At 48.4% G+C, this 14,841-nt stretch overlaps 1 protein-coding gene across 1 annotated transcript in view; it reads right to left on the bottom strand.

Moving 5' to 3' along the window:
- SPECC1 (sperm antigen with calponin homology and coiled-coil domains 1) overlaps nt 1-14,841 on the bottom strand; it is a 136,041-nt gene that overhangs the window by 14,245 nt on the left and 106,955 nt on the right. The window contains exon 11 of the mRNA XM_081218756.1: nt 6,785-6,901. Coding sequence (XP_081074882.1) covers nt 6,785-6,901 — 117 coding nt within the window. The remainder of the gene's footprint in view (nt 1-6,784; nt 6,902-14,841) is intronic.

The raw sequence follows: 14,841 nt of genomic DNA on the forward strand, positions 1-14,841 counted from the left end.
CGGTTCATTCTAGGGGAGGAAAGGGGTTTGTAAACCAATGGTTTTTAGGCTATCATTACTCCAGACATTAAGATACAAACATTTTTTTATGGTTTTTGGTATGCAATGACAAACAGTTTTGTACATGTTAACACAGTTTTCAGTTCCAGCAACAGTGTTTAAGTGCCCATTTTCTCCTACCTTTACTTGCATAGAATGTTACGATTTTCAAAAGTCTCTGCCAAATGTAACAGGTTAAAAGTAATATTTTGTTTTAATTTGTACTGTTTGATTATCAGTAAGGTCTAAGGAAAAGGCATTTCTAAACCTCAGGTTTTATACAGAATTCCCCCCCCGCCCCCCAAGACCCTTTATCCTGATTCTAATGAAACTGCTAGTGTTTTCTAAGCAGAAATTGAACAAAGAAGAAATAGTCGAAAAATTGTCGGAAACCACTCTGAAATAGCATATGGTATGACATGGACCGTTATAGGGAGAGGTGGTTTCTGGTGCAAGAAAATGACTTTTACTGGTTTTGGTGGCAGCAGGACCTTAGTGATGAAGCATCTTGATCCTAATTCTCTCATTAGAACACCATCACGGCCACTGTGGGGAGGCCAGAGGGGAGACAGACGCAGAGAGCGTGCCCGGCCAGGACCTTCCAGCCCCGGGACAGTGGAAGCCCCCAGCCATGGGAACTCTGCTGCCAGCTGGCCCTGCAGTGGGGATCTCGCCTGAAACTGATGGGACTTCGGAGCCCCAGCCCAGAATTTCCCCCTCACATCAGTATTTCGTTTCAGACACCAACATAAAGACGGTCCATCCTACCACATGAATCTGAGGACCTCAGCGGGAGTTTCACAGGAGGACAGAGGAATACGCTTTTTACTGAAAAAACACCAAACTTTCCACTGACTGTAACTCACATCCCGTGCTTGTAAATCTCTTTACCGTCTCAGAAGACATGCTTGTTAATGTTTTCAGAAATTCCCTACCTAGTACCGATGTCACACTTCCACTGAGGAAGGAGGAACAGCTCATGACTTCTGAACGTTCTGGGCTATCGAGAGCTAGATCATATAATTTTTAGATTCTGATTTTAATGGGTTTTTACAAATATTACAGGCCTCTCCTGGTGCCCTTTTTGATGTATGTTGCTCAGCAAAAAACCCGAGAAGCACCCAGCGCTGAGAGCTCCCCAGATCCAGGCTCCAGGTGAGGGTTGGACTCCACGCATCCTGATGAGGTCAAGGGCATACTTTTTTTTTTTTTTTTTTTTTTTTTTGCTGTACGTGGGCCTCTCACTGTTGTGGCCTCTCCCGTTGCGGAGCACAGGCTCCGGACGCGCAGGCTCAACGGCCATGGCTCACGGGCCCAACCGCTCCGCAGCATGTGGGATCTTCCCAGACCAGGGCACGAACCCGTGTCCCCTGCATCGGCAGGCGGACTCTCAACCACTGCGCCACCAGGGAAGCCCCAAGGGCATACTTTTCATTCCAATTAGCTCGTCCCCTTTGAAGTCCAACTTCGAATAGGTCCCTTCTAGGAAGGCTTCCCTGCCTGAATCCCTCTCTCTCCACCAGCAAGATACTCCCAGGCTGAGTCTCACACACATGCTCAGTTTTAAACTGTAATGATTTGATTTGCCTGTGTTGACACACTGTTTTTGAGAACCTTCATCAGTAACTGATAGATAGGAGTTTCTCTCCCCATCCTGAAGGCAAAGCTCCCCCAGGGCAGTGGCCAAACTGTCCCTCCACCCAGAGTGCCTCTACATGGGGGCATTTAGGAAGCAGGAGGCTGGCTGGTCCTTTGGGGAGGCGGTGAAGCCACACGATCTTTTTTTTGTGTGTGTGTGGCCACACTGTGTGACACGTGGGATCTTAGTTCCCTGACCAGGGATCGAATCCGCATCCGCTGAAGTGGAAGTGAGTAATCGTAACTGCTGGACCGCCAGGGATGTCCCACCACATGACCTTAAAATGAGAACTCTGGCCACCTGGAGCTCAGTCCTTCATCTCCTCACAGACCCGAAGCCTTCCACGGTCCGACGGTGTGCTCCCCAATGACAGCGTTCTGGATTGGGGAGAAGAGAGGCAACCCCACGTGTAGAAAGCAGGGGCCCCTGGACCACAAGGACAACAGAGTGACTGAGCCGTGATGCCTGGCTGTTCTGCAGGTTTCCAGATACAGGCAGCCGGCCGCGCATCGCGGGAATCATCGGCATCCCGGGAGACGCTGCGGTTTCCGTCATCAGGAAGCAATGTCACGATCCCAAGTGAGCAAACAAACACTTTTAGGCCCATTATTTTCCAACACGTCCGTACTGACTGGAGGGCAGAGCGCCCACAACTGCAGGCAAAATGTCACACTCTGAGGATGTATCTGCATTAGGCATCGACCAGACCTCCCCATCGGCAGGAATACCTGCTCACCGTAAGGAGCACTGTTCTCCCGGCACCAGCAAGACACTCCCTAGGAGACAACCTTCCTTCTTAGTCTTGCCAGGGGCCGTGATGACCCAGGACCCACAGCAGACCTGGATCTTGTTAACCATTTAATGCACAGCTCTCTGTCTCAAAATCCTATGTAACTGTGCTTTGACCTCTAAAGGGTGGAACAGTTCTTGGAACTTTCTCAGAGGCTGTTCCCGGGTTATAATCCTCAACTTGGCTCCAAGAAAATTTTCTATTTCTTCGTTAGATCAGCTGATTAATTTTTTTGTCAACGGTGCCCAGGCTGCGTGGACCCCGGGACTCCACATGCCCCTGCTGGTCTCCTCCATGGCTGTTCCTTCTGGTCCTTTCGCTGGGACCCCCTCCTCTGTCCTGACACTGTGGAGTCCTCAAACCTTGTTCCTTGGTCTTCTCCCTGTGCCTCTGTGAAGTTGCGATTTATAATAAGAAATGCACCTTTGCTCTTTGTCCTGGGTCCTGGCACAGAGCTCCTAAAACCTTTGTAATTTTCTGGGGGGCATCTAATGCCTGGGGGCATCTTTTGTTACAATATTTGGTTTCTGTCCTCGGTTCCAGAAACAGCTTCAGAGCAATAAAGGTGAAACAGGTGTCTTTTATTTTTTGGCTGCATTGGGTCTTCGTAGCTGCATGCGGCCTTTCTCTAGTAGCGGCGCGCGGGGGCTACTCTTCGTTGCGGTGCGTGGGCTTCTCATTACGGTGGCTTCTCTTGTTGCGGAGCACGGGCTCTAGGCGTGTGGGCCTCAGTAGCTGTGGCTCGCAGGCTCAGCAGCTGTGGGTCATGGGCTCTAGAGCACAGGCTCAGTAGTTGTGGAGCACGGGCTTAGTTGCTCTGTGGCATGTGGGATCTTCCCGGACCAGGGCTCAAACCCGTGTCCCCTGCATTGGCAGGTGGATTCTTAACCACTGCACCATGAGGGGAGCCCAAAACAGGTGTCTTTTGTTACTCATAACAAACCCTTTCCAACAACACCAGCGTTTATGTTAATGAGGCAATTTTTTTTAAACCCCTGGATGACTGAAGGATGGGGCTGGTTGCCAGGGGAACCAACCACGGGATTAGAGGGTTGGAACTTTCTGTCCCACGCCCTGACCTGCAGGGGCGGGAGAGGGGCTGGAGGTTGAATCAATCACCAAAGGACAATGATTTAATCAATCATGCCTCTAATAATGAAGCCACCACAAAACCCCAAAAGGAAAGGGTTCAGAAAGCTTCTGGGTGGGTGAACGCATCGATGTGTGGGAGGGTGGCATGCCCCACACTCCAGGGGACCGGAGCTCCTGTGCTCGGGACCCTCCCGGACCTGCCTCTATGGATCTCCTTGTCTGGCTGCTCATCCGTATCCTTTAATATCCTTTGTAACAAACCAGTAACCTCGTATGTAAGCTGTTTTCCTGAGTTCTGTGAGCTGCTCTAGCAAATTAACTGAACCCGAGGAGGGGGTCCTGGGAACCTCTGATCTACAGCCGGTCGGTTGGAAACACAGGTGACAACCTGGACTTGTGACAGGTATCTGAAGGGGGTGGGCAGTTGTGGAGGACTGAGCCCTTAACCTGTGGGACCTGACGCCGTCTGCAGGTGGAGAGTGTCAGAACTGAGTTAAACTGCAGGACACACAGCAGGTGGCACAGAATCACCTGGTGTGGGCCCCCCACACCTGTTCACAGAGGTGTCAGAAGTGAGATGCTGAGAGCAGAGGAGCCACACGGGAGGGCCTTTCCTTAGTGCCCGGGGCCCAGGTGACCCCCACGCTCATGGCTTTAATACCACCTATACCTGCCCTGTTCAGGTTCACGTCACTCATGATATGTGGCTATTTAATTAAAAGTAATTAAAATTAAAAATTCAGTTTTCCAGTCACACGAGACACTTCCCATAAGCAGCCCATGTGGCGAGTGGCTACCACACGGGACAGCATGGATGTATCACATTTCCATTGTTTCCGCTCAATTAGACACAGCTGGTCCATTCCCTGGGGCCCCAAATCTCTATTTCCAGCTCTGACTTGCCCTCTGAACCCTGGATTTGCTATCCAATTGCCTCTGACATTGCTACCTGCATACTTCACAGACATCTCAGATGTAACATGATTCAAAATGGACCATTTTCCCCCCAAATGTTTAATAATCCTGTCCAGCCTGCTTTACAGATTACAAAGTATAAATTTTACTTTATGCCCTGAAACTTTAATACTTCTGTGATGGTTAATCTTATGTGTTGACTTTGCTAGGCCTTGGTACCTACATATTTGACTAAAAATTATTCTAGATATTTCTGTGACGAATTTTTAAGATGAGATTAACATTTAAATTGGTGGACTTTTGAGTAAAGCAAATGACCCACCATAACGTGGGTGGGCCTCACCCAATCAGTTGAAGGCCTGAATGGAAAAAGACTGATCTCCCACAAAGAAGAGGGAATTCTGCTGGCAGATGGCTTTTAGACTCCAGCTATAACACCAACACTTTCTTGTCTCCAGATTGCCAGCCCGCCCTGCAAACTTTGGATTTGTCAGCCTCCACAACTGCATGGGCCAACTGTTTAAAATAAACATCTCTCTCCCTCTCTCTCTCTATGTGTGTATATATAGCTGTGTGTTTACACACATACACACCCACATCCTAGTAGTTCTGTTTCTCTGGAGAACCCTGATACACACTCTAAACAATTAAATCACTTTGTTCAGTTATCATCGCCATCAGTGCCAGGACCATTTGGACTTTACTTACATCCTAGTGTGAGAAAGTCAAAAACAGAGCTTTCAAACATTTCTGTTCCTTCCCCCTCAGCAAACAGTCCTGCCAGCCAGACACCTGGGTCGCCTCCGACTTTCTCTTCTCCCCACAGCCACTTAGTCACCGCGTCCAGCTGGTTCTGCGTCTCAGATGTATCTCGAATCTTCCTCTGCCTTCCCACCCATGGTGCTGCCACCGGCCTCCACTAACTGGTGAACCGGGAAGTGAGCTCTCACCACAATGCTTACAACCTCCCAACTGCAGCCTCTCTTTCATTCTTGTCCCCGTGACAGTTCACTTTTTCACAGAGAGATCTTTTCAGAACAGGCGTCGTTGTCTGTCACTGTCCAGTGCCGTCTGCCAGCCGTCGTGGAAGCCAGGCAGCATGGCAGGCCACCTTCCCTGTCCCCTGCAACCCTGGCCACAAGCACCGGGCGTCCCCTCGGCTGTGCTCCCTGGCTCTGGAAAGCCTCCCCGCTTCATGTCACTGGCTGCTTCACGTCAGCTCTTCAGCTGGAATTCCGCCTCCTCGGAGACCTTCCCAGCCTTCCTGGTGGAAGTTAGGTCCCCTTGTTCACCCTACAGCCCTGTGTTTCTCTCATGTTCTTCCACATTTTGTTTATTTACAGTGTTGCTTGTGACAGGTTTACTCACTTGTTTACTGAACGTCTGTCTACCTCCTGAGGACAAAGAACCTGTCTACGTGCTCACTGCTGCCCTTATTACTGTGAGTGACACCTGGCAAGAAATGCTTGTTGAGTGAATGAGCACAGGGCCCGGGACAGCGTTTCCCAAAGTACACTCTGTGGAATGTGATTTTTAGGATGTTCTAGATCAGGATTTGGCAAACCACAGCCTGCAGGCCAATCCTGGCCCTCAGCTCATTTTTGTAAATAAAGTTTTATTGGAACACAGCATGCCCATTTGTTTACAAACGTCTGTGGCCGCTTGGGCGCCACAATGGTAGAGCTGAGTAGCTGTAACAGAGACCACAGATCCATAAAGCCTACCACTGGCCCCCAACAGAAGTCCGCTGATTCCTGTTACGGGTGATTATATTAAAAGTTAAAAAGGTTCTGTGGCTCTGATATAGGTTGGGCTAAACAGAGTCACACAGGTTTCTTTAACAAAGGACCTCTTGAAGTCTTTACGAGTGCTGTGAATCTCCAAAAGTGTGATAAAATATACAGCTTCCCAAGCTTATTTGAGCAGGGAACTCTTTTTAGTGGTGCTTTCTAGTTCTTTGGATTTTGAAAGATTTTGAAAATGCTGGCCAAGGTCTTGAAACCATGATGGTGAGAGTCCACCAGGGCTTTCTTTGAAAACGGGGTGACAGGAACTTCTCAGCAGCCACAGTCAACTGGGCTCCACTGTGTTTTTCTGGGTAACAAAGGAAACTGAGAACATTTACCAGGGGTGGGGTTCTGCAGTGTAGACCTGTCCTCCATAGTTATCTGTGCTGGAATCAATACCCCAATTTCCACCCCAAGTCCACAAACCTCACCCCGGTTGGGATGTATTGAAAGTATGAGGAGTTTTCCTTGTGTGTTCTGGAGGGTAACAGGGGTGACCAGGGAGGGGTGGGGGGGACTTACCTTCTCCTGACTGTTCAGCTCCTGGTACGGGATGTGAGCAGGCAGGTAGGTGTGCAGGAGAGCACACAAGGCCAAGCCATCACTCCAGCTGCTGCTGAAATTGGTGATATCGATGTTCTGTGGGGGAAAAGCAGCATTTATCACTAAACCGTGCCAAGTCACAGACTATGAACAAGACCGTGCTAGGATCCATGTGCGTGTCCACCTCTGGGTTTGCAGTAAGACAAGATCAGACACTACCCAATCTGCTGGCACTACCTTTAATTTTGGTGCCAGGAATGGTGGCCTGGTGTTGCCCAAATCCATTCACAGAAAAGCACAAGGGACTTCTCTGACGGTCCAGTGGTTAAGATTCCATGTTTCCACTGCCTTTGGAGCTCAAAACAGTAGGGAACTTCTTTTTTTTATTATTAATTTTTATTGGAGTATAGTTGCTTTACAATATTGTGTTAGTTCTGATGTGCAGCAAAGTGAATCAGTTATATATATATATATATATATATATATATATATATATATATTTTTTTTAAGATTTCCTTCCCATTTAGGTCACCAGAGAGCACTGAGTAGAGTTTCCTGTGCTATACAGTAGGTTCTCATTAGTTATCTATTTTATTCATAGTAGTGTATATAGGTCAATCTCAATCTCCCAATTCACCCCATCCCAGCTTCCCCTCTTGGTAACCATAAGTTTCTTCTCTACCTCTCAAAACAGTAGGGAACTTCTGCCCACCCTCTGGTATGTCAAAGGCTCTGATATCTTACTCTCAAATTAACCTACCTAGTCAGCTTTGCACATCCCAGCACCTCCCAGCCTTATGTGGCCAAAGAAGAATCATCACCATCACCACCACCATCACCATCATCATCACCATCACCATCATCATCACCACCATCACCACCATCACCATCACCACCACCACCATCATCATCACCATCACCATCATTACCTATGACCCCAATTAACAACGGGGAGACCAAGACTAAGCAAGAAGACCTTAAAAACCCACATGGCGGGCTTCCCTGGTGGCGCAGTGGTTGAGAGACCGCCTGCCGATGCAGGGGACGCAGGTTCGTGCCCCGGTCCGGGAAGATCCCACATGCCGCGGAGCGGCTGGGCCCGTGAGCCATGGCCGCTGAGCCTGCACGTCCGGAGCCGGTGCTCCGCAACGGGAGAGGCCACAACAGTGAGAGGCCCCCGTACCACAAAAAAAACACAAAAAAAACCCCACATGGCTTATTCCTGCCACTACCCTCTTCTCCCCACAACTTGGGGGCATCTCAGGGGGAGAAAGGAACTCCTCCTTCAGGACGTGCCGGGGACCCAGGGCCCACATTTGGCCTCTCTAACAAGTCTTTTCCCACCTCCAACTGCAGTCCAGGGTGGTCCCGGGACGCCAGGACGCCCCTCTGGAGCACCGCCTTCAGCTGTGCGTCCTGCTCTGGGTCTGGTCTGCAAGTACACTCCCAACCCCCGCGAGGGGACGTGGCCCAGAGCACAACCAAACACACAAGCTGCCAGGTACCAGTGTGACATAAACGTCTGAGAATCCCCCGCTGGGAGGGGCCAGTCTGTTCTCAGGCTGGACACCAAAGCCGGGACCCCAGACAAGTGGCTCATCTGCATCTTTGGCTTCAAAAGTCTCTCTGGGGACTTTGGAGCTATCTGATGAGGCCTGGGGGCTGCTCTAGACATGAGAAGCGCTTTGATTTTATACCTTCTGAAGAGGGAAGAGCCGAGCGGGGCCACGATCCATCCAGTTCACTCCGAGTCTCCAGCTTTCAAAGCAGACACTGGGCCATCAGACCCTGGGAAGGGGAAGCCAGGCTGGGCCGGGCCAGCTGCAGGGAAACCGGGCATCACCGTGAGGGGCAGTGTTTCCAAATGCTCCGCGATCCAGACTTAAGGGGGCGGTAGGGCAGAAACGTTTGCTGAGTGTCTACAAGGTGCCTGTCGCTGTGTATTTTCTCATTTAACTCCCAGAACAACCATGCACGGTAAGCCGTGTGGTGCTCATTTGACAAGTGAGAGAGCTGAAGCGAAAAGAAATGCTGCCGGTATACCAGAGTCATGGGCCAGCTCCCGCCCGCCCGGCTGCAGGGCACGAGTCCTCTTGCTGTGTTTCCTTCCTCCTTTTCCCTTTCTTTTCTCTCTCCCTCCCTCCCTCCCTGACTTCCTTCCTGTGTAAATTCACTTTACATTGAAAGCGTTTAACACTTGGTAGATCTTTCTTTCCCTAAAACATGAAAACATTTTCTACACTTCTCTCTCGTGCCATCTATGACACAAGGCATCATTTTTCTCCATCTGCACAATCTTCACTGGCGTTTGGAGAGGCCAAAGGGACCCAGAGGGATGACAATGCCATCCACCTCACAAAACCAAGACGGCACCCTCTGTTGTAGTTCACTGAACACCACTCAGGAACAGCTTTTGATCTGAAGTGTAAATGTCCTCGTTTATTGAGCAGGTTGAGATGAAAATCTGGTGCGACCACAGCCAGGGTTGAAAAGTCAATCAAAACGACTCATGTCCTCAGGACAGCGCAGATGGCCAGGTCACTTCCGGGTGGACAGCCGCTCGCAGGCCATCGGGGATCGTTGAGACACACGTGGACCCTCACACTTCAGCAGCGGGACCACCCAACACTGTCCCAGACAAAGGAGGCAGTGTCCTAGCTTTTAAAAAAAGGAATAATGGAAATTCCAAATCCGGTCAGCTCACCAAATCCAACATCTGGGTCAGGAAGGGCTTCTCTTTCATGTCAACTATTTCCCAGGTTTTGGACTTTGAACAGTTCTGACTCTAGCAGAGACAGACGGCAGCAGGCTATGATTCACATTACGTTCATTCCAAGAACATGACGTTATCAAAAAAACCTTACCCATTTTATCTCTGGGTGGAACAACCCAGCTCTAGTTCCCTGAAGGTCATCTGAAACTGTCCATGGTTCTACGTGAACAACAGGAGTAACAACAATTCCCACCTCAGCACAGCTGGCGGGACAGCTAAACACGTGTGCATCTATGGTCCCTCTGGTCAGAAGGTGAGGGCCAGCGTGCAGAGGCATCAGGCCTCAGCGGTCGCCCTGTTGCTATCACCACCCCACGTGCTTCCTTACTGCCCCCCAAGGTATATTTGGGTGAGTGAGAGGTTAGCTGTGGGGTGACACAATTTGATAACGGCCGTGTTTTTCACGTGAATCACAGGAAAGGGGTGAGCTGATGTGTGCCCTACCGGGTCTCTCTCACTTGAATCCCTGTTCACCTGTGCACCCGTCTTCAGATCACTGACCTGAGTGCTCTGAGGGTCTCTGGCCAGCAGACCGAGGGGGCGCAGGGGACGCTGAGGATGCAGGGGGATGGCCTCGCCGAGCAGGGAGCCGGGGCTTCCTGGGGACAGCACGGCCTTCCCAGGGGCCCTGCAGACTGGACCGTGCAGACAGCTTGGGGGTGCCGATGGCAGCACGGGGACCACCTATCTCTGGGTGGCCAGTTTCCCTGGACAAGAAAGGCATCCAGGGTAGCTGGGCAGGGGCTGTGGGCCCAGCCCCACTGCCGTGACCAGAGAGGTCAAGGAAACACAGCAGGTGGTACTCGTGGATGGGACCAGGGCGCCGGGTAAGGGCAGAGAGAGGACAGTTTCCTGGGCCAAGGAACAAGGCGACTACTGACTCTAGGCCCCACCCCTGGACAGGATGAAAAGCCTTCTTTTCAGTTGGGGATGATCAAGATTGGCTCCGCCTTGGTGAGGGGTGAGGCTTCCCAAGCTTGCGGGCAACAGTCCTCAATGCTCACAGATGCACTGACCAAGGACAAGAACACAAACACCCCGTGAGTACTAATACGATGTCTTCCTCTTCCTAATGACCATTCAGTTGAATCTTAGGGCTTCATCAAAAGAAAAACTTAGAGAAAAAAGGAAAACGGCCAACAAGGCATTCTACAAGATAGATCCTCAATTCTTTTCCTTGTTACTTATTCCTGAGTAAAACTGACTGCGATAACTGCTATCCATGACTGGAAGTCGGTAACTGGAAAGGAGCACGAAGGGGATTCTGGGCGGGGGCAATGCTGTGTGTCGTGAGCTCGACGCTCGTGACGGGGGCTACATGCACTTTGTGAAAATTCACTGAGCTGTACGTGTGTATGTACAATAAAACCTACATCAATAAAACAGGAAGGAAGGAAGGGAGGAGGAGGAGGGAGCGGGGGAGGGGGACGGGGGAAGGGGGGATGGATCAGGAAGGAAAAAGGAAAGAAACTGGGACCCTGATCTTCTTAAGGGGCTGAACTGTGGCTATTAAAAAGAATGCCAACGTTGTGCAATTTAGGTACTATAAGGTTTACTGGCGGGAAAAAGCAGAGCGACAACCAAAAGAAACTTGCTGATTATTTTCCCAAGGGTGATTACTCACTGCAAATTATCTTTAACTTTCTCTGGGATATAAATACCTCAGAGATATTTCTGAGTGAGAGAAAATTCTGGGGAAAAGAAGGCTCAGATATAAAAAAGGTAACATTCTGAGCATCTCCAAAGTAGGTTAAGTTTCTAGGAGCACTTAGAAGAGAATTTCGTAAGATAAGAGAATTCTGTCCTCAGGGCAGCAAAAGTCATTTGAGAAACATGGAAACACTGAAGGGCACAGGGGAAGCTAAACTAACTTTAGTGAACATCCAAGAAGATTATCAGAGTGGCTGAAACTGTAGACAAGTTCCAGAAGGGCGAGTGGAGAAGCAGCACTCTTAATGCAGAGGGACAGAGCAGAGCAAAACCCAACACGCCACAGCATTTGCTTCTGGAAGGTTCATTTCATTTGCTTCTGTCGCTTGGAAACACCAACATCTGGTAGAAACAGGGACCACTCTACACGGCTGGGTCCCCTCAACCCCACCGAGGATGTGGCTGTGCTCCCCCCCTGTCTTCATCTTCTCTCAGGGTCTCTCTAGGCTCTTCCTCTAGATTTCTAGGAGCGGGTCGACTCTGTGTGCACTAAATGCACGAGTCTTTAAAAAGTTAAAAAGAAAAAAAAAAAAGAAGGTTCTGGGAAGAAGACAGGAGACTGATTAGAAAATGCCATCTGGCCCCTGCTGTAGGGACCAGCTGTCCTGGGCACAGGGAGGCCTTAGCATCCCCTCTCTGGGACCTCCTGGACCTTTTTTGGAGACATCTTATTGTCACAGCTGTAGAATCAGACTGGGTTTTTTGGGGGGGGTGGGGGCGGGGAAATGTAACAATTTATAGCTCATGGAGGATAAAAGCAGCTCATTCCTCAGCAAGGTTCAGCTCGTCTAGGAAGGAGTCCTGGGGAGACCAAGCTTCCTTTGCAGATTTGGTGAGAAACAGTACAGAGCACGTGCACACATGGCGGGCAGGGGGTGGGTGAAATCACCACAAAGGCGGCCTGCACGCCCTCCCCTGCACGTGACCCGGCCTCACTCCTTGCCTGGATACGCGTCTGCATTCATCCCATTCCAGGAGCCGGTCCAGCCTCAGGCTACCCGGTGAACCCCGAGTGGCCTGGATCCACACATGGACAGCACAGTCCTCAGCCATGGAGTCATGGAGACCCGCCTGTGGACCACAGGGGCCCCTCTCTGCAGATTCTTCCTTTCTGAGGCCCCGTACCGCTGAATGTCACTGTACTGGGTGCCCACTCTGATCACTGCCTCCCACCCCCCGAACACACCAGCTCTGCACCATGATGGAAACTGTTCCCCAGCAGAGAGCTGTGACCATGGGGTCACCTCGTGAGTTTCCCTTCTCTCGGAGATTAGCTGCCTGGAGATAAGTATGTCTTACCAGATAGCTAAATTTATAAGCCAACATCAAACATTATTAGAATATAGATGAACGGATTTATCATCTTGGGGAAAGAAAGCCATCCAAGGCACAAGAGGCAACGAGCATAAAAGAACTGAGAGAACCGACGACATAAAGTTAAGTTTCTGTGTGACAAAAATTAAAAATAAGATAAATGCATACATACAGCAAATGACTAATATCCAGAATATATTCCTTTAAACCATGAGAAAGAAACAACTCAAGCAAACACTGGCAGAGGAATGAACTGGTGAGGTGCCAAAGAGGAAAAACAAACAGTCAGAAACATAAGAAGAGGTATTCAGTCTCACCAGAAAATAAAAATAGCAAAATATTTCACTCAACCAACTGGCAAAAATGAAATAGATTCTGAATTCACAGAGGTAATGAAGATACGGGGAAATAGGTATTCTTATATTGGCTGATAGGAATACAAATTGGTACAGGCTTTTAGGAAGGCAACCGGAAGCATTTTTTTTTCATGAAAATATGATTTGATCAAGCAATTTCACTTCTAGGCAACTTTTCTAGAAGAAATAGTCATGCATCTGCCCAAAGACATACCTACAAGAATGTTTACTGCAGCATTATTGTTCAGAATGGGGGACCGGCCATACCCTAGGTTGTCTACCAATTAAGCTAAATAAACGTTTCTTTTGAAAAACTTAATAAAAAATCTGTAACTCAGTTTTCTAATCTGTATACGTTCCTATGAAGCTCATGGGAAAACTGTGATGTTCTGGTTTTTGATATGTTTGCCATATGCAGGAACTTCTAGATACTTGGTATTTTTCATGAATTATTGGATAAACGTTAGTCTAGAGGATTGGTCCTGTATTTTTCTACATCATCATTGACTTAGTTGAGGAAATCTGGGAGAGACAGAGAATAACAAATGCATAGATTCAGACGCCCAAAAGATTTCAATAAATCAGAAACAGGAACCAAATTGAGCTGACATTCAACCTAATTCTTCATCTTCCTTTTGTATGTGTTTCCTGGTTTTTTTTCTACAATGACTACGTGCTACTTTTACAATTAGGAAAAATAATACACATTAAAAATATTAATGGCGTCAAATACAGACAGAATAAGCCAATGTAGATTCCAAGGTGAAGAATGAATCTGAGTCCTAATAATTGTATGTTTCTATATTGAATAGTTCCTTGGGTTATGCCCTCTTTTTTCTTTCCCCCCCCCCAAATTCTGAGGAAGAATACAGACTTGGCTGTAGATGAGCAAAGGAAAATGGAATTAAGAACTTGCTAGAAAGACAGTCTAGTGACCATAATTTTTTTCCCCTTCTGATAGATTAAAGGAGGCTACAGAGTCTCCGAAATCTTCCACTGGAGGGGCTGTGTGTACCCCCTCCTCCTGCTGAAATCTGGTTTGGCCTTAATAATTTATGTGAGTGTTGAGGAGTGACCCATGGGACCCTCAAGGCTGGGGCACAAGGAGCCTTAAGCTTCTACCCAGGACTCGGAACACCATCTCTGGGAGCCCCGAGGCCCCCAGTGTGCAGAAGCCCACCCCAGCCAAGGGCAGAGGCTGTCTGGAGAGAGGCTGGTTAGCCCCCAACTGTTCCAGGCCCCAGACATGGTGCAGCAGAGCAAGTCAAGCCTAAACTGAAGACTTGGGAACAAAACACTATTGTTATTCTAACCCACTAGATTTTGGGGTGGTTTGTTGTACAGGTATAGGTAACTCAGAACTTGCTTTATGTACCTCTTTTATGTCTGCTGCACAGTGGAGAATGGAAACCAACCTTTTGTTTCTCAAGCAAATAACTTTGGGGCTTCCTTGGAATTCCTTTCCTCTCCTGATCCTATTCATATCATTGTTTTAATCACTTGTTTCTCTACTTAAGATTTTATGTGACTGATTATCTCTCAAATCAAGTCTGAAAAGTTTTGCTTATCCTTTTTTTCCCTCAGTTGTACTAGTCACATTTTTAAAAATTATTTTTTATCTATTTATTTTTTATTTAAAATTTTTTGGAAAATTGAGGTACAGTCAACATACAATATTATGTGAGTTTCAGGTGTATGACACAGTGATTCAGTTTTTAAAGGTTATACTCCATTTATGGTTATTACAAAATATTGGCTATATTCCCTGTGCCGTACAATATATCCTTGTAGCTTATTTATTTCATGTGTAGTGGTTTGTATCTCTTAATCCTCTCTCCCTATCTTGCCCCTCCTCCCTTCCCTTTTCTCCCCACCACTAGTTT

This window comes from Mesoplodon bidens (assembly GCF_964165515.1).
Source record: "Mesoplodon bidens genome assembly, chromosome: 19".
NCBI lineage: Eukaryota > Metazoa > Chordata > Mammalia > Artiodactyla > Ziphiidae > Mesoplodon > Mesoplodon bidens.